The sequence below is a fragment of the Rhipicephalus microplus genome, chromosome 4 (genome assembly GCF_043290135.1).
Source record: "Rhipicephalus microplus isolate Deutch F79 chromosome 4, USDA_Rmic, whole genome shotgun sequence".
Lineage (NCBI taxonomy): Eukaryota > Metazoa > Arthropoda > Arachnida > Ixodida > Ixodidae > Rhipicephalus > Rhipicephalus microplus.
Window position 1 is genome coordinate 143,605,951 of NC_134703.1, and position 19,901 is coordinate 143,625,851.

Genomic DNA, 19,901 nt, shown 5'->3' on the forward strand with positions numbered 1-19,901 from the left:
CGCTGATGTATTCATACCTTTCATGAAGCACTGATGTTGTTATTTGTGAATAGTGTCTCCGAATACGGTGTTGGCTTCCTGATCAATCTGACAACGACGTCAGAAACGTTTATTTCTCTTTGCTTGGAGTCTTCACTAGTAACCAGCCGATGAGACAAAATGCGTACGTTTGTACTACGACTTAATTGATACGTTGGGTTTAACGTCCCAAAACCACCATATGATTATGAGAGACGCCGTAGTGGAGGGCTCCGGAAATTTCGACCACCTGCGGTTCTTTAACGTGCACCCAAATCTGAGCACACGGGCCTACAACATTTCCGCCTCCATCGGAAATGCAGCCGCCACAGCCGGGGTTCGAATCCGCGATCTGCGGGTCAGCAGCCGAGTACCTTAGCCACTGGACCACCACGGCGGGGCACTACGAGTTCATTGTCTCTTTCGTATTCTAACAGCATATGTATGTAAATTAGCCTTACTTCATGTGCGGCCTACATGTCATGGCGCATAATAAAACTATAGTAATCATGACGACTACGCTTGCCTCAGAAGGTAGATAAAACCCATTTCACTATTGGTTCCCTATAAATAAATAACATTTCTGGCGTCGCAAAACAAGTACGTTCAACTGTGCTCTTATCAAAAAACTATCATAATCATAACGGGTTTCTCTCACAAATATTGGAAAAATGGCATTACTAACCAATGGTATAATAAAAATGAAGAAGGCCACAGTTAGCCCAACTAATGGCTGCGAAGCGATAACAGCAAGCCGAGTACAAGGGAGAGCACAAGAGAACGGAAGAGCAATAATGGCTACCGGGAGATTGCAAATAGAGAAAAGGCCTACTCCAACGACGTCGTGCGAGAGTCGTGTTTTGACTGTTCGTGTTTACTCGAACCGCTCTGCACTGAGAGCCAACGTAAAAACAGCGTAACATCCCCTAAACAAAGACTAGCAGTTACCTAGAAGTAACCTAGTACCTATCCTCGTTCTCTTATCTAAGGCCTAGAAACTGCCTTGTAGCAAGCATACCAGTCTTTCAGATAGTACAGTTTCGCTGTTTGAAGGCTTGCGCGGGCCAAGTGCAAGCTCCGCCATTTTGTTTTTTTTCCTTGTGCATGTCGTTTTGTATGCAGGCAAGGAAAAGAATGGCTAAGTGCCCGGTCGAGAATGCAGCCACACATGCTGAAAGTCCGAGCAGCCACTTCTTACCTTCCAATCATGCACAGAATATCCGATGAAGCTCTCAGTCTCCTTGACGAGCTCATGGATGCAAACGGCTGTGTAAAAGACTGCTTCTACTTCTTCCGTCGATGGGCCCTGGAAAGTAAGTTCATGAGAGAATCTATCCGTGAATGGGATGGTAGATTTTTTATAGAAAATGAAATATGCTTGATGGAAACTTTGTTTACGTCACTGTAATCGACGTATTGGAATAGCGCACGCACGTGATTGAATTCGTGCAAGAACATGAATTAACGCATGAACACAGCCCGATCAGCACTGCGCTTGTGACGTCACCCAGGCGCATATGACATTCTTATCGAAATATATTAATCCTCTAATTTTCACCACTAAGGTTGGCGACTATATTGAAGTCATGGTTCTCGCACATGTCCTTGGTACCAACTTTTTACTTCCTATTAATTTAGCATTTTAAATCTCCACTTCGGATTGAACTCGATTTCACGGCGTTTCTATCTAGCCCAAAACAATATGATGTCCAATTATAGGTAGTACTTACAGCTACTGATATTACTGAAGGAAGTGATTTAGAAGAGTCTGCTAACTTATATGGCAGTACATACGATTGCAGCACCTAGTTTACAGGTTTTTGTTTGTAGGTTTGCGCTGTCAGTAATCCAGGTGCTTGTATTTGGCAGTCGATCCTCTTGAGGGATAGATTGCCACTATCCCTCAAGGGGAAGGTATAGAACAGCTGCATCTTGCCGGTACTTAGCTACGGAGCAGAAACCTGGAGACTTACAAACAGGGTTTAGCTTAAATTGAGGATGACGCAGCGAGCAGTGGGAAGCAAAATGGTAGGTGTAACCTTGACAGACAAGAAGAGAGCAGAGTGGATTAAGGAAGAAACCGGGAATAAGGATATCACGAGAAAATAGACATGAGCCAGGCACGTAGCACGTAGACAGGATAACCGCTGGTCATTAAGGGTAACTAACTGGATTTCTAGAGAAGGCAAGCGGGTTAGGGGGAGACAGAGTGCTAGGTGGGCAGACTAAATTAAGAAGTTTGCGGGTATAAATTGGCAGCAGCAAGCACAGGACCGAGTTGACTGGCGGAACATGGCGGAACCTTTGTCCTGCAGTGGATGTAGTCAAGCTGATGATAATGATGACTCATATGGGGGGTTGAACGTCCGCAAACCACCATATGATTATGAGAGACGCCGCAGAGGAGGGCTTCAGAAATTTCGACCACCTGGACTTCTTTGGCCTGCACGCAAATCTAAGCACACGGGCCTACAGCATTTTTGCTTCCACCAAAATTTAGCTGCCCCAGCCAGGATTCGCTTCTGCTACCTGCGGGTTAGCGACGGAGCACCTTATCACCACTACGCAGCCGTGGCGAGGCATCCTAGGGCTTGTAAGAATTTAAAAAAACCGTGTTCTTCACTCAGCTAACGTATTCCGGACATTTTTTTTTTTGTTTCGGATACGGGAATTGCTGCTGATAAATTATTATATTGATACCATCCAGAAACATCTTCCTTGCCATTTCCGGTGGAACACTGAATAAAATTATTGATCAGGAAACAGGAATACTGTGTTTCTGCCTGGAAATAGTCATCATGATTTCACTACCAACTATTCGTCAACGTTGCTTTGCCACACAAAAAAATAGGTCTGGTACAACATTTATTTCCACTTATCTCTATTATTTACCTCTACGAATGTCAATTTCATTTACTCACTGCACAACAGAAACCAACAACATAAACTAGAAGAAGATGACTCATTATAGTATAATTTTTGCGAGAAACACTGTTACGTAAGAATACCGAATAGAGCCGAAATTGACACTGCGAGACAGATGTGCTAATCCTATTGTGATTGCACCATGGAGTGTAATAGTTTGGTAAAGAAAATGTTGAGCACACTTGATGAAATCGTCCTGCCTATTGATTTGATTGATTGATGTGCGGTGTTTCAATGTCCGAAAACCACCCTATGAATATGAGAGGCGCTGTAGTGCAGGGCTCCGGAATTTTGACCACCCGGGTGTTAAGTTGTGTTGCCCACAAATTAGGCTGCCGCTCTGAGAACATTCTAGTGCATAGTTACTTTAGCAACAGGTCAAGTGGCAGATATTTCCATTTATGCTCAATCTGGCGCTCTGTTATGGCACTCAGTGTTATCTAACGATTCGGCGTCCTGCATCGAACAGCTCATAGATTATTCGATGCCTCTTTTTAGCCTATGATAACTGGTATCTTCTTACTTTTCTATATTTCTTCACCGAGGGCAAAGTACAAAGAGACCAGGAATTTGTTTTAAGTAAGGCCATGGTGGCTGCTAACCCTTTCTGTCAAATAGGGTTCTGCAATGAGACCAGTAATTTTAACGGGAGTGGCACACGATAGTTGGCTGCTATACTTCAAGAGAGTACTTTATAAGTGACTGCCACTTTGGACAAATTCCTCTATGATGTACGCTCTACCAATCTCTTATGGTTTCTCGGGCGATATATATTAATGTCTTAATTTGGCTCCCCCTTTATGCAGCGTGACGTATTTTTGATCAATGTGTTGTTTGAAGACTTTAGTTTCATAATTGAAAAAAAAAACCCAGTTTCGTTGTCGAAAGACGAATGAACAGTTACAAGAAGGCCTGTTATTCTTAAAAAGTCACGATAAGTTAAAGCGAGTCCGTCATTACCGGACCCCTTTAAAGCAGTCTTCTTTTTTGTGTTTTTGGATGCTTCAAAAAGTATATTGCGAGAGGATGCTGCCAAGTGGAACAAATATCAGCAATCCCTTTAACTTACGACGATTCTGTTAATTGTCACTGGTCGTTGGAGCATAATAACTAGGCACACTTTAATAAATGCTTGCATCTACGATGCGTCATACTATAGAAAATGTTTTTACGACTGTCAATTTTATGGCGTGCATGGTCTGCTGGCGGAGGCTGTACTTCTGCCTAGACAACAGGCCCTACCGAAGCAGTAATTCTAGAATGTTGACAAGAACGGTCCTCTGAAAGTTATTGCTCAACAATCTACTTAACGTTTTGCGCAGCAATGGTCTAATAAATATAGATTAAAGGACTCCCGTTCTGCACTCTCTTTCCTTACTCTTCATATATTTCCCCTTCCTCTACTGTAGGGTAGCAAAAATAGATGTGTTCTACTTGAGCTCTATGCCTTTCAATTTTTTTGTCGCTTCCTCGAGTTGAACCTGAATTGCTAGCTCACCTAAAGTGCGGCGCTTATAAGCCTCTTTAACTTGGTTGCTACCTATTAGTATAGGTCTATTTATCGTGTTTAGGCTGTTCTGTGAAACATCTTGTTGTTTCTGAAGAAGAAAGCACCCGGTTTCCTTATATACTGCACAGATGCCTCTCATCCCAGCGATCTTGAAAAATGGCGGAACATACCTCAAAAATTACGTAGTTAGAAATTTGGTTGTTGTGACTGCTTAGTTTCAATTTGAACATGTCCTAATATACGGTTATACACTTTATAACAAACGCTCGCAACGCAGGTATAGCGTCGACCACCGCCGACGTGGAATTGTGTTGTTTGAAGAACCCACTTAACCCAGAGTCTGACGGTGCCGCCATATTGGATGACATAAAAACAGCTTTTGTGTGCATACAAAAGCTTGGCTACCGGTTTCCATATTTACACTACTTGCTCACGCCCACGTGGCAAATTTTCAAGAAAACAATGGAAGATTTCACAACGTAAGTACCAGCGTAAGTGTTTTGTAGGCAATTAATATGCAGTAATAATATGTGCAGTTATTCAAGTAACCAGAACGCAATAACTGGTTACTGGTGCCCACATTCACGAACACGCCAGGTGTTCCCTCATTGGTCAGACTGGATGGACAATTCTGTAGCTTAGGCACCCAGTAAGTGATGTATGTGCGTGTCAGTGTTTGTGTCTTACGTGCCTCTAGCCAAACGATGATGTCTTCTGGAATCGTGGAGCGTACATATAGTTTTCCATGAAACATTACTAGAAGTAAGGCAGGCCCAATGATCTATGCTGTATACTCGCGGGCGGTGGTCATGCTCGAATGTAGAATCTAAGTTTGTTTTGGCCGTCTGCTCCTTGGTTTTTATGGTTTATTTGGTATAAGGACATGCGCCTGTTTTCTGCTCTAGTGAGCAGTCTTTTGTTTCTCGTTTACACACGGTGGTGTTTCATTTCTAGAACCATTGACAATGTTTCATCTTTTCGCAGCATAAAACAAAGTGGGTGATAGCCTGGCTCTCGGCAGTAATAAACTGGGATAAAACATTAGGTTGGACCAGTTGGTTGGAATTCATCGTGATCTTGCGTACAGCGCTACACCAGAAACACAAAACAGCGTGTTGGCTCCTTCCCTGTCCTGTGTTTTTGTTGTTGCGCTGTAAACTAGTTCACAATAAACAGAGAATTATGGCCACCTTTTCTATAAAGGCGAAACGACTTGAGGCCGTGTACTCACATTTAGGTGCACGTTAAAGAATTCCAGGTGGTCAAAATTTGCGGTGCCCCCTTGTATACGGCGTTCCTCATAATCATATGATGATATCGGATTGTGAAGCCCCACGCAATGTGAAAACACTATCAGAGGCAGTATCATTGCTTGATTATCTTGTGACCTCAATGTAATAACATGTAATATATAGAGCAAAGAGAATGCCGCTAAACAACAAAATATTTACAGGGCAGCCGAATATGAAAATTCAGATATGTAACTGAAGTGTAAACCCGATAGGTTTCATATACTTGTTTCTGTTTTGCGTCACCAGTACTTAAGATATCACAGTGCTCTCGCAGAAATGTTATCTGTGTATTTCATTTCTTTCATTAAAAGCAATAAAATGGTTCCATGATCGCTAAAGCTATCAGGCTTTGTTTTTTTACCAGGCTGCATTGTACAAGTGTTTTTGTTAAGTATGTCTAGCGTTAATTTCTCAGACGGGGCCAGTGACTGACTCAGCCATCACTGAGTAATCAGCACTTGCCATAAAGTTGTATCGAGCTTCACGGCATCGAATAAATAAAGCATCATGACATTCCACTTAGTTTACTCCAATCGATTAACGGGCAATTGATATTCCGCCATCTCTAATGGAGCGTTGCAAACATTCTACGACCCCTTGAAAAGCAGATAAGCCACGCGTTATGTTCCACTTGGCGTGTCTACAACACTAGGCTATAGCCGCAGGCTACTCGATCAGATTTCAGTGGACACCGAGTGAATATGTTATCCTGACCTACGAAAAAGCAGACAAATTGATACGTGAACTTCTTATATACGAAAAACCTCAAGTAGAGTTCAGTTACTGAGATCTGATGCTTTTAAAGAGATTAAATTGTTTGTTTCCCTAGAAGCTTCCTTACTTTTCTGGCAAATATTTACAATCTTTACTCGTTCGACCGTCTTTCATTAAGACTACCATCCTACATTTCTTGACATATGAACGCAATATATTAAAGGGGCACTAAAGTCAAATATTAATTTGCGTCAGAGTGAAAGCTGAATGTATGACAACATCTGAAACGACAATATTGTCAACAAGAGTTCCCTACTTACCGAGAAACTAAGGTAAACGCTCAAGAACACATGAGCCGCAGTAGGACATTTTTAAAATCATCCCGATGACATCAGACGGACCGCCTACAATTATTCACTAGAAATTGATGTAGCATCACTAAATAAAGAACCTTCCGTGCATCAAAAGATGCAATAAAATGCTGCTTGTTCGTTTCTGTTTGATTCATGGAAAACAGAGCCACCGGACTAGAGCGTACTAGAAGTGTTGAGTGGCATGACCATGCCTCGCCGCCTGATCTCTTTCGCGTTGCCCGTAGCGGCGGCGCTGCAGTCGAATAGTACTGAAAGAGCCGCGCGCCACGTGCAGGAACTGCTATGCATTTCGGGTCCTCTGCCGCGCTTTCTTGATGCAGATTTCTTCACGCCTGCCCGTCATTCATGTCTAGCACATGATGTCATCGCCCTTGAAGTATGACACGCCATGCTAGCGAATCGGAGCTCCAAAAAAAACCCTTATGAGAGATCAAAAATTATTTAGAAAGCGCGTGTCTTATTCTGATTTCTTCTGTAATAACTCTTTCTTCGTTGGTTAGGCGTCTACAATATTCAGAATAACTGAGCTGATTTATTGGAAGTTAGTGTGCACAGGAAGCTGTGAGAATAAAAAATAAATACTGTGTCAAACGCACGTAGAACCAGAAAGCCATAAGAGGGGAAAGGAAGGGAATTTGAACCCCCTATACCACGAGATGGTTTCGTAATTTAACTTTCGAGGGTATACTAAAATATTTACACGCATTCACAGCGACCGCCAATTGCCAAAGTTAGTCAATCTGCTGCTCTCCCCCACATAAAAAAAAACAGTTCTGGGTAGCCTTGCACCAAACGTTTACAGTTGGCGAAGCTGAATATAGCGCGTCTCTGTACAAATGCGCACTGTAAATTTCACCTTTCCGACAGTATGATGTCCTAAAGCTAGTTCAAGTCTAACGTAGTCTGACTAGAAATGCACCGCCTAAAATAGAATCTGTGCTAAAGGGCATTGCATGGATATTGTTAATGGGGCGGTGGCGTCTGACTTAAATGCTTGAACTTGCGAATATATATATATATATGTGTGTGTGTGTGTGTGTGTGTGTGTGTGTGTGTGTGTGTGTGTGTGTGTGTGTGTGTGTGTGTGTGTGTGTGTGTGTGTGTGTGTGTGTGTGTGTGTTTGCTGTGTACATATAAAACCTAAATTTCAAAGAACAAGATGCAGCACTGCCTGCCTGCACTTTTGACACCTAATAATAGCACTACGCTTATAATACAAACCATCGTCATAAATTTGCTGGCTTTCAATGGCGTTACACCAATGGAATATTTGGTAAGCAGCCCAATTTAAGCTATCGATACAAAATAAGAAGTGGTTGCAACGAATTTAGGCAGAATAACAGATGGGCTATATATACAATTGGCACTTCACTTTTTAATATGCGTGTGTGTTGTTTTTAATATGTTTACTATTTATTAAGCCTTTCAAAAAGCAATAATTACTATCTTTTGCAAAACTGGCATGATAAAACTGAGTCGTCACCGATATAAATGTTGTGACAACATTACTCATGCTCAGGTTTCTCGTGAAACAATCGAGCGCATGTAGGCTCATATGAGGAACACTGTGCTCTGGGTATCACAAAGACTGCCGACAAAGCGAGCGTATGATTTAATCGCGGTTTTGGTACTTCTCCTCCTTTTGTAGTTCGCCAGTAGCCACTTATCATGTAACGCAGCTCAAAGCGCTGCTTGATTGAGAAGCTAGGCGGATCAGTGCTAGTTCCGATTGACGTTTTTTTTTGTGTGTGTGTGTGTGTGTGTTTGTGTGTGTGTGTCGACATGCTTTTGAAAAAGTGAATGTAACGACGCAATTGAGGCGTACCTGCATATTCACTCGTACACCACGGCGCGTAGCAGGTTCGTTCACTGATAAAGACTCATAAATGCAATAAACGCGCTAAAAACGAGCAATTACATGTTTTCGTAGGCAACAGCGCGTGCTCTCTTAATGCAGACGCTCCTGAGAACTTCAGTACCATGGGACAACAGCGCCGCCACTACTGTCACCCGCCGGAGAATCAGCCGAGATGCGGCGCGGCCGCCTAGTTCATTCCACTGCCTCCTTCTAGTACACTGTAACCGAACGTTACAATGTAAAATGGCGCCAGTGGTTCGAAAATTCAATATTTTTGTGGTTACACGGGACATGTGACGCTATCTAGCGGGGCGCAGTTAAACCAAAAAACGTCTACAATTTTGAAGCTACTGGCGGGAAAACTGATCAATGGTCGTTGTTGCTGCTGTGGCTCCCTCTGCTTTCAGTCCGCTGCTACTAGCGCAGTGAAGCCGGGCAACGTTGTGCACGACAACTGTGACGCTAGTCGGTCCTGTCGGTCCGCTTCTTGAGACAGGTAAATTCAAGTGTGCTTACCCGATGCGGCCCACCAAAACGTGATTTTATTTCAAAATAGACCTTTTTTGGCACGAAAGTAACACCACGAGGTTTATGGACTGCTATTTCAACAATCATTGTCGAATGATTGTTGCCTTAAACAGCCCATATAAATGGATTGAATGTTGTTTCGGTAAGAAGAAACTTCACAGTGCAATAACTGCGCCTCGATAGAAACTGAAGGACATACTGAGGAGCATGCACTTTACAAACATTAGATGCATTTACACATATGAGGACCATCATTAATTTTGTTACTTCACATACTCTTTAGCTTGCCCCTTACAAAAAAGCCATGTAATGGACTTTATGCTCATTTGTTTAGACTATATCAATCAGCTCGACAACACAGCCATATCTGTACCGTCAAATTCATTTTTCTTTCATGCAGGAAATTTGTTACCTTATTGTAAAACTATACGCACAATGAAGAATTCTACCAACACACATCACTATCCAAGAGCCGAAAGCTTTGATACCCAATCAAATAAAAGAATCAAATCCTTTTATTTTCCCAGAAAGAAACAGGTTCTGGAGAGGTTCACTGGCTAAAAGCTGTTTATGGACAGCTTGACGAGGCCAGTGAACACTATACAAGGCAGGTTGGACAATGACAAAGACTGTGTATAACAATAAAGACCATAAGCAAACATTACAATACCAAATACGGTGTAATAAAAACATATATATACATTCCTACGAAACATCCTGATACCAGCATAGCACAAAAGATTACATGGACGCGAGCAAAAAGACAAAAAACAAAGAAAAAAAAACAAAAGAAAAATCCAGCAACCATAACACCACTATTACCAAAAAATAAAATAATAAAAATAAATAAATGATGAAAATATCAGGGAAGATATATACAAATTTGCTCCTTGTGTATGTGCTGCATCATACAATGTACATCACATGTCAGACAAACAAATTTTTACAGACAGAATTATATCATATAACCTATATGGTACAGCATGGATGCACACACTGAAAGAACAATTAAATTGAACTATCGTACAGACAGCACATTTTACAACGAGAAAAGTTAGCTTATATTTACAAAAAAGAATCGTAGTTCTTTTAATGAGAAACTGTTTACGTGACTGTATTTATTGAGAATAATTGGTAAATTGTATTGCAATGTTTCAGATTTGTAATTATTGCGAAACCTCGGAACAATCATGGAATAACATGGTTTACTACCGCTCGTCTCTCTCCTGAATTTCTCTCGCCACTGTCTATTCAAAGAGTAGCACTCCAGCAATTTTTATACGCCAGCTAAATTCATTCTGTGTGCACAAGTACACATTGTACATGATTTAAAGCAGTCGGGAAGATACGGTGCTATTGTAAAAGCTCGTATTCACCATAACTAAAAAAAAAGCAAAGGGACATACTGATACGCTAGAAGCCAATTAATGAGCTAGCGGTTAAAGGAGAAAGTAGAGGAATGGGGAGTTTCGCTTCAGATTAGACTCGAGGCTCTAAACGAGGAAACTGACGTAAGCGTTGACCAAATGAACGATAATTCTATTAGTGTCATCAAAAAGTTCAAAATCGAAATTGGAGGTAAAATCACAAGAGAGGACACGGTCGAACTATCTCATGAGACGAAAAACCTCATTAGAGACGACAAACCATAAAATCATTCAACGCAACCGAGAAAATAGAGATAGTGGAGCTTTCGAAGTTTATCAATAGGCGCAAGGTATCTGACATCAGAAGATATAACATAGAGAGAATCGAGCAGGTTGTAAAAAGCAGCACAAGCCTAAAAGCTTCGAAGGGAGACTTATGCATAGGCAAAAACTGTATATATGCATTAAGGAAGTAGGAAGGCAAAGTCTTAATCAATAGGGATAGGATAGATGAGGTGGCGAAGGTGTTTTACGGGGGGCTGTACAAAAGCCGAAGCAACCAGGATGATACTGTAAGAAGCGATGATATCCCATAGGACTTTGACATCTTACGAGAAATCACTGAGGAAGTAATGAAAGCCTCAAAAAGAAGGAAGGGAGAAAAATGGGAGGAAAAGAACGGCAGGCAGGTTAACCAGCCTTATGGGCAGCCGGTTTGCTACCCTGCGCATGGGAGGGCGATGTGGGAGATGAGAGATACAGAGCAGAGAGGGAAGAGAGATAAACACATCACGTTCGGCAGCACACGCGCGGACACTCAGTCTTAAAAGGAATACAAAGAGGCAATGCCGCTGGTGAGAATAAGGTAGCAATGGACCTGCCAAAATATAATATGGCGAAAAAATTGTTAGAAAACCTAGCCATCTTAGACGAAGAGTCCTTTGATGGTAATGGTACCAAAATCCTGGAAGAACACCATCATCATTTTAATCCTTGAAAAAGAGATTTCAAGGATCTGAAAATTTACAAGCTAATCCGCTTACTCTCAGTTGCCTACGAACTATTACCAGAAATTATGTCTAATAGAATTTAGGCGACCTTACAGTTCAATCAACCAAAGTACCAATCAGGATTTCGTACAGGCTACTCCACAATAGACCATATTCGTGAAATCAATCAGGTAATAAATAAATGCACAGAATACAACAAATCTCCATACATAGCTTTCATAGAGTATGAAAATGTGTTTCGCTCAGTAGAGACATCAGCAGTAATGCACGCACTACAAAATCAGGACATCGACAAACCCTACATAAACAAACTAGGCGAACTATACAGTGGATCCACAGCCACCGTAGCTCTGCATAAAGAAAGCGACAGAATCTCGATAAAGTAATGTTTAGGACAGGAAGACACGATCTCTCCAATGTTATACACCATGTAATTTCCAGGCCCTAGATTGGGAAGAGTTAGCAATAAGAGTTAATGAAGAGTATCTTAAAGTAACATGCAATTCGCTGATAGGTTATAACTAAAAACCAGATTATAGGCAAAGGCCTATTTTGTGCCTTGCGTTCCTATCGTTTCATTTTGATATATGAGCATGAATTATAGGTTAAAAAGTACTTTTATAGTATTCTATAATGCTTATAAATGCCTATTTTTGGAGTTGGTGCCTGAATTTCTATAAGTTCCTAGAAATGCCGACTTTCCAAATCAGCGCCTATATGAGCGCTATTTAAGCTCAAATTTTGGTTTTCAGTGCCATTTGAAACGGTTATTCATGTAAAAAAGACAACATTGCAATTTTGAAACAATATGAGGTTCAACAATGTCCTCTATTTCTAATGACTTCCGCAAAAAAAAAAAAACGCTAACCGCAGAGAAAGGGCACTTGTTGGCCACCTTACGCCACAGAGCTGACATGCTGCGAGCGATTGAAGGGGGAGCATGAGAAGTACAAAAGACGCTATTTTAGCAGCCCTAAGTGGAAGCATATCTCGACGTCTGCAGGAGAATGAGGAGAGAGAAGTGAAGATGAAGTAAGAAATAAGAGGGGTGTCTTTGGGTGAGGACGGGGCGACCGTCTTCTACAGACAGCTGTCCAGTGTCATGAAGAAACTGGAGAATCATCCTAAAAACCTAGGTGTTGCGTTGGGAAGGAAACAGCAGGCTTTTGTGTGCAGCCGCGGGTAGGTGGAGAACGAATGAAAAACCGTGGAGGGCCAGAGATGGAATGCTCATGTTGATTCAGTGGTGTTGAAGGCCGCCAAATTGTTATACTTTATACAGCGAAGCCTGAGACAGGTACCGGCATGTTTAAAATCATTATTGCATTTAGCATTTATTCACCATATGCCTGAATACGCTTGTGCCGTATAAGACTCTTTGGTACACGTCTGTAAGCGCGAAAACTTGAAGAAATACAGAACAGGGCTGCAAGGTTTGCCCTAAGTCATTACTAAAAAAATGACAGCCGTACCAATATGCAAAATGAACTATTATGGGAATTTATCATCGCGTCGAATTAAACTACGGTTAAAGCGCCTATGTCGAGAATTTAATGGTAAAACTCGCATTCGAAAATGAACGCACCTAAACAGTCGTCTTCAAACAACGGCAGTTGTTTTGAGACTTTAGAATGTCGTATCAGGTCTAATATTTATAATATTTGATTTCTTGTTGTATTCGTGACTGAATGAAATGGCTTATAAAGAAAACAAGTGTGCTCTATCAATGAAGGCGTGTTTTCTTTGACATTTACCCCATATGCCGCAGCGCCTTCTGTTAAATTATGTGATCAGCACGCGACTTTTGTTTTGTTTGTAATTTACCTATTTAACCAACCTTCTTTAGCAGATATAAGAAGTTGTAGTAAGACAATAGAGGTTCTTGCATGCCCAATGAAAAGAGTTCTACCACGGTGATTTTCCAAATTGATTTACTACGAGCCATAAAACCATAATGTGAAGAGGCAAGCTTGAATCTCTTGCTTCTATCTCCATGTAGCCATCGCGAGCCTAATTCCTTCCGTGCTCTTTTCGGTATCGTGGCTGGAAGATCACATGATGCATAGATACCAATAACAACATGCGTAAGCAAGGACACGTGAGCATGACGTGTCCCAGCCTAGTCATGCACAAACGCCATCGATGCTGTGTCATATCAGCGTTCTTTGTTGTGTATTACCCGTTTGTGTGGGATGGATCAGTCAGTGCACAAGCTTTTGGAGAGGCTGCAATGGATCATGTATCGTGACCATAATACACGACGTCGCTCAGCAGAAACTGAAACATACTTTTTTAGTGCCTGAAAATCCGGCCTCTATGTATAACATAGCCTTAATGAGGAACACAGGGAACGAATTACAGCTCATTATTACTGAACTGGAAACCGACAGCAGAAGAGTGGGCCTGAAAATTAATAGGCACAAAGCTAAAGTAATGTGCAACAGTCTCAGCATAAAATATCACTTTGCGATAGGTGAAGAGATGCTGGATGTTGTAAAGAAATATATCCACTTAGGACAGGTGGCAACCACGGGGCCAAACAATGAGAGTAAAATAACTAGAAGAATAAGGATGGAGTAAATCACATTCAGCAAGCTTTCTCAAATCATGAATTGTAATCTGCCACAAGCTTCAAGACAAAGGTTTATAACAGCTGCATCTTGCTGGTACTTACCTAAGAAGCAGAATTTTGCCGGCATAAAGAGGGGGTTCAGCTTAAAATGAGGACGACGCCGCGAGCGATAGAAAGGAATATGATTGGTGTAACCTTAAGAGACAAAAAGAAAGCAGAGTGGGTCAGGAAGCAAACCAGGGCGATATATATCTTAGTTGAAATCAAGAAGAAATGAACAAGGGCCGGGCACGTAGCACGTAGGCAGCATAATCGCTGGTCATTAGGTGTAACTGAATGGATTCCCATAGCAGGAAAATGCATGTTAAGGAGACAAAAAGTTAGGTGGGCTGATGGGATTAAAAAGTTCACAGGTATAACGTGCAGCTGAAAGCACAAGACTGGGTTGATTGGCGGATCATGGGAGAGGCCTTTGCCCTGCAGTGGGCGTAGTCAGGCTTATGGTGGTGATGATGAAATCGTATGCTTTACGTTAAAGCGTTCGCTATATCGTCTTTTTGTCAAGGCATGATTTGAGAGCGAACACTCGTCATGTCAAGAGATACTTTCTTGAGCATTTTGTTTGTACGCCTAGTAACAACCCTTTTTATGGCGATAGCAATTACTTGCAAGGACACTCTTGGCTGGACTTTGCCGCTGGCGTCGGCATCACCATCCTTCAGCGTATATGTAAGCCTATCTCTATACATAAAATTGCAAGAAAGAGAAACAATTCACAAAAAGACTCCGGCGCTGAATCAAACGTCCGACCTCTTGCTCGTGAGTTCGAGGCGTTAGTCATTGAGCCATGAAAGAGCACCTCTTTCAACGTTGAGACGGCAAGCTATTTATATCTACCACTAACCACTGACGACGTCCGTATTGGGGGAACTATCGTGTTTTCAGCAATACGAGCGAGATGGCGCAATCAACGGCGTCGTCACAATGCGGTGGCACGATCTCTCAGTCCCCAGCGTACTTTCCTTCGCGGATAGAGAAGGGGATGGATGCTCACAAGTGCGCGTGCTTGCCTCGTCATGGGGATAATCGTACGCCTTAGGCTCTCCCCGGAATAATTTTGTTGTAGGTACCACGCACACAACGGTCACTGCAGTCGCGGCACGGGGCGCGTTTGCGAAAAGGGACCGCTTTTCAGACACATCCAAGTAACAACTGAGACACTTATTCACGTGAGTAAGGCATGCACGTTTAGATCTGCTTGGCATTCTTCACGTGACATTCCAACTTTTCGGTATCGAAATCATCGCTTGACCTTTGCGGCAAGGCTGTGACTTTTTCTAGTCTACAAAGTAAAATTGCTTAGTTATTTTCTTTTAAAAACATAGTCTACAAAGTAAAATTGCTTAGTAATTTTCTTTTAAAAACATACTGGCGCTTTATACCACGGCTTTGAAAACATTTACTGGCTTAATAAATGCTCTATGTAAATATCTTATGTGTAAATGCATCGTCATTACATTCTCTAGGCGCACATATCGACATATCGATGCAGCAGCTCACCGAATAGAGGAGGAAAAGCTGGTGAGCAAAGCAACTATTCTGCGAAATCTGCTACTTGAAAAGAAGTTGACGTTTGGAGAAATCTTCACCTATACTAGCGATTTTATACTGGCAGGTGTGGACACCGTAAGTGCTCTACTACTAATCCTGTCTCAACACAACGGAATGAAGAATATAGCAGCAGACTCATTTTTTCAGACTGCTTTTGCAATGACCTGCTTGCTGTTTCAATTAGCGAAGAACCAAGAAGCTCAGAAAAAAGTACGCCAAGAAGTTCAGGCAGCTGTTGAAGAGAACTCACGTACTATTATGCCTGAACCGGAAAACATGCCGTTCCTACAGGCGTGCCTTAAGGAAAGCCTGAGGTAAGTGTATCAATTGGGGAAGTCCACAGCAATATTATGTTCACTGCACGTGCATGAACCAACTGTATGCCTTTGAATACCATGAAGCTGCACGTGTAAAAAAAAAACATGTGTTTGGGGAAGAATGAACGTGGATCTACCCTGGTGTATATAGGTTATTTTTGTGAGCTTAAAAAAAGAAATGCTTATACATATTGAGAGAAATGTATCATATTGTTATGTGGAACACGCATGTAGTGATTCCTATGTGTCAGAATGGCTACAGTAATCCTGCAACTACGCGCCGCTGCACTGCACCGCCTGTTTTGGTTTCAACGTTAAGTGCCGACGCCTAAACCCCAAGAGGGGCCGCGACGCCGCCGCCATCACCGCTTAAGAAGTGCGGCGCGTCTCCTTTTTCAATCCGAACGGGAAGCCGGACTATTACATACCTCTCGTAGTGGAGTGAAAAACAGCGCGAAACACGCGGCAGTGAAAGAAACGGACGAAGCTCTGACTTACAACCGCTTTGTTTCTAGCTTCATTTATCTTGTTTCAACCAGCCAAACTAAGCACTTTAGTACACTTCCTCTCTTAGAAGAAGTAGTACAGGATCTTAAGGGCGAAACTCTTCTAGCCAGGGCTCTGACTCCCATTGGTATAGCCGCTTGTTTTTATAGCTCCCGCGAGAGGCATAGTTGCCTGTGCTATAATTAAAATCGCGGTGTTTGGATGACGCGTCGCCGCTCAGGTGGAGCGGCACACACATGCACTCTGCGGCTCCACACACTCTGCTGCTTACTCAATGCGTGCGCAGGCTACTCATCAAAAACACCGCAGAGGTGAAGGCAACTGTGGCAGGGCTCGCCGCGAACACCCTGCGGTGGGAGCCATTCAGACCCAAGCGGAGAGGGCTCGTCGGCAAGCGGATCATGCACTGGGGACCAGCGATGCAGAGGTGTCCCATAAGCGGCGGCAAGCGGACCCCGAGCAGAGGGTGGCGCGAGGCCGGAGAGACGAAAGTGACGACAAGCGAACTTGAGAAAGGAACAAGCGCAGGATGCAGTGGCCACGTGCCTGAAGTGGTCGCTACCGGAGACTTGAGGCGGCAACGCACGCTTTGAGCACCACTTCCCAGACCACTCATCTGTGTTATCGACCGCTCGTCATTCGATAATAATCACACCTTGTAGTTCACTGACGACAAAGCTGTAAACTTCTAAGGGAAGCGAGTTCCATAGCTCATCGGAAACAGCCGTCCTTTGTGGTGCCCAAAATGAAACTATCGGGCACTGTGTATTTGATTGCATCAAAACGTAAAGTAGTACACCTGGTGCATATAATTGCATGCGATATGTAAATTAACAAACATTGTATATATAATTGCACATACAATCACCCTACAACAACGTGTCGCAAATTTATATGATGAGTGGGGTCAATGTTTCACGGTTGACAAATAAGCGGTGCAGCTTCGCCCCACTCATCATCATTCACTTCGTCGAGATAGCGTCGATTTTTGTCCACGAGAGGTCTAACAAGTACTGCAAACGAACGCTCTTCGAGGTGATGAAAATGACGTGCCTGCTGTTACGGGAGTGCAGACATTGCTTTGAACCATGACCTGCACTTTTCCTGCGAGACTACGCGTCATGCTTGTTAAGCACGAGATACGCGCACAGTCACTAAATTTACACGAAAGGGTCAGACGACCTCGTAACGCTTGGCTTAGAGCCAATAGTTCGGCATAAGCTGCAAACTGCCCGTCTTCTTCGCATGAAATATATACACAAGTGCGTAAGTTCGGCCATATTTATTTTTTTCCAGAAACTTTACTATTTCTCGCTAGACACGTTATTATAATTTCTCCCAGCGCCCTTCCCCATCATGACTGGGGCTGAAAACACCGCCTCTGCTACTGACAATTTCCGAGCAGCGCACATCTGTATTTATCACTTGAGAAATATTTTTCATCCCTTTTATTTGCAGGTTGATGCCTCCTTCTCCTGGAATCTACAGAGTACTAGACCACGATGCTGTAATGTCAGGCTACGTTGTGCCAGCTGGGGTAGGTCTCGCCACGTTTTCAAGCATTTACATTTGAGTTTAAAATACTGAATTACTGGGTATCATTTGCACAAGTGAAGGCCTGCAACTTTTGTAACCATTATTATAAGTGAGGCAGTACCCAGTGCCTCCTTTTGAAAAAAAAAACATTTCTTCAAGTGGAATTGATATCGCCAATACCACACCTACTTTTTATCGATGTTCACACCATGTTCCAAATGTTACAGAAAGACACGATGAATTAGTATTTGACCTATAAAGTAACCTAATATTGATTTGCAAGTTACAAGCCTGAAACAAGAAATTTTTGTTTACTGGGGTTCACCGCTTCGTCCTCTAGACGTTCAGAACATGATACTCATGTTGATAAACCCAGTGATTATCTGATGAGGCAGTGTCAGCTCATGGTGAGCTCCCATGCCGCCTCTCCAAACACGTTTTATGTGAAGAAATGGTTCTGTAGGGCAGATTCTTACCAAATTCTGACGCATTTTTCTGCAAAATTGAGTAGAAAATATTAGTCAAAACCATTGCAACAAGCAATGCTGTATTTGGGAGCTTGTAATTGTTATACAAGTGTGTTATGCTTCTTTGAAAACAAAAAATAGAAACTTGGAACTTGCAAATCTGTAGGCCTTTTTCAAAGCTGATATCAGGCTTATGTGAATGCCATCCGCTTTAACATTAAAAGCAATTACTGGCTAATTCTTTTTGATCTTGCCCTCAAGTATTACAAAGGTTACATAGGTATTGCGAAAACCGCGTTGTGCCACTCAATGTGAAGGAGTGCTCCGCATGTTTTCCGAGTTAGGTACGTATTGAAGAAACTCATGATTGTGATCATCATCATCATCATCATCATTCTGACTACGCTCGCTGCAGGGCAAACGCCTCTCCCATGACCCGCCAATCACCCCGGTCTTGTGCTATCTCCCACGTTATTGCTGTAACTTTTATTTCACCGGCCCACTTAACTTTCTGTCTCCTCATCAAGCGCGTGCCTTCTGTGGGAATCAGGTCAATTACCCTAATGGCCAGCGATTATCTCTCTTATTGGCTTCGTGCCCAGCCCGTGTCCATTTCTTCTTCTTAATTTCAACCATGGTATTTTTAGCTCTGGTTCGTCCCCTGACCCGCTGGGCTTTCTTCTTGCATCTTAGGGTTAGACCTGTCATTTTGCTTTCCATAGTTCACCGCGTCGTCCTGAATCCAAGCTGAACCCTCTTTATAAACCTCCAGGTTTTTGTTCGGTAGGCAAGCTGCAGCTGCTACATACTTTCATGTTGATGGTTAGTGGTAGATTATCATTCATGACTTGAGAATGCTTGCCGAATCAGATCCACCGCATTCTTGTTCTTCTGATTACTTCACCCTCATGGTTCGGCTCCGCACTTACTACTTCTCATAAGTAGACATAGTCCTGTACAATACCCAGCATCTCGCCGTATATTGCTCTGTCTTAATCATGTTTATGAATACTCATGCCATGATTTTCATACGAAACCTGTTAGTTTTAGATTCTTTTTCAGACATTGGCCTAACTATCGCACAGCCCCTACCTTCGTCTTCTATACTGTTGTGTCAATTCCAGTGTACTCATGATCCCAGGAAGAATTGCGTGAAAAAAAGAGAAGTTCCGTTTTCGAAGCATTCGACTGCTGTAAACATCGGTTACGACACAATCGAATAAGTGGTTACGCGCACAGATATCGCTAAATGACGTGCAGTTCAATACAAAAAGAAACAAAGAGGAATCATAGTG

At 42.5% G+C, this 19,901-nt stretch overlaps 1 protein-coding gene across 1 annotated transcript in view; it reads left to right on the forward strand.

Moving 5' to 3' along the window:
• LOC119172898 (putative cytochrome P450 301a1, mitochondrial) overlaps positions 1-19,901 on the forward strand; it is a 93,351-nt gene that overhangs the window by 54,675 nt on the left and 18,775 nt on the right. The window contains exons 3-7 of the mRNA XM_075891978.1: positions 1,141-1,331; positions 4,731-4,932; positions 15,695-15,854; positions 15,927-16,093; positions 18,062-18,140. Coding sequence (XP_075748093.1) covers positions 1,141-1,331; positions 4,731-4,932; positions 15,695-15,854; positions 15,927-16,093; positions 18,062-18,140 — 799 coding nt within the window. The remainder of the gene's footprint in view (positions 1-1,140; positions 1,332-4,730; positions 4,933-15,694; positions 15,855-15,926; positions 16,094-18,061; positions 18,141-19,901) is intronic.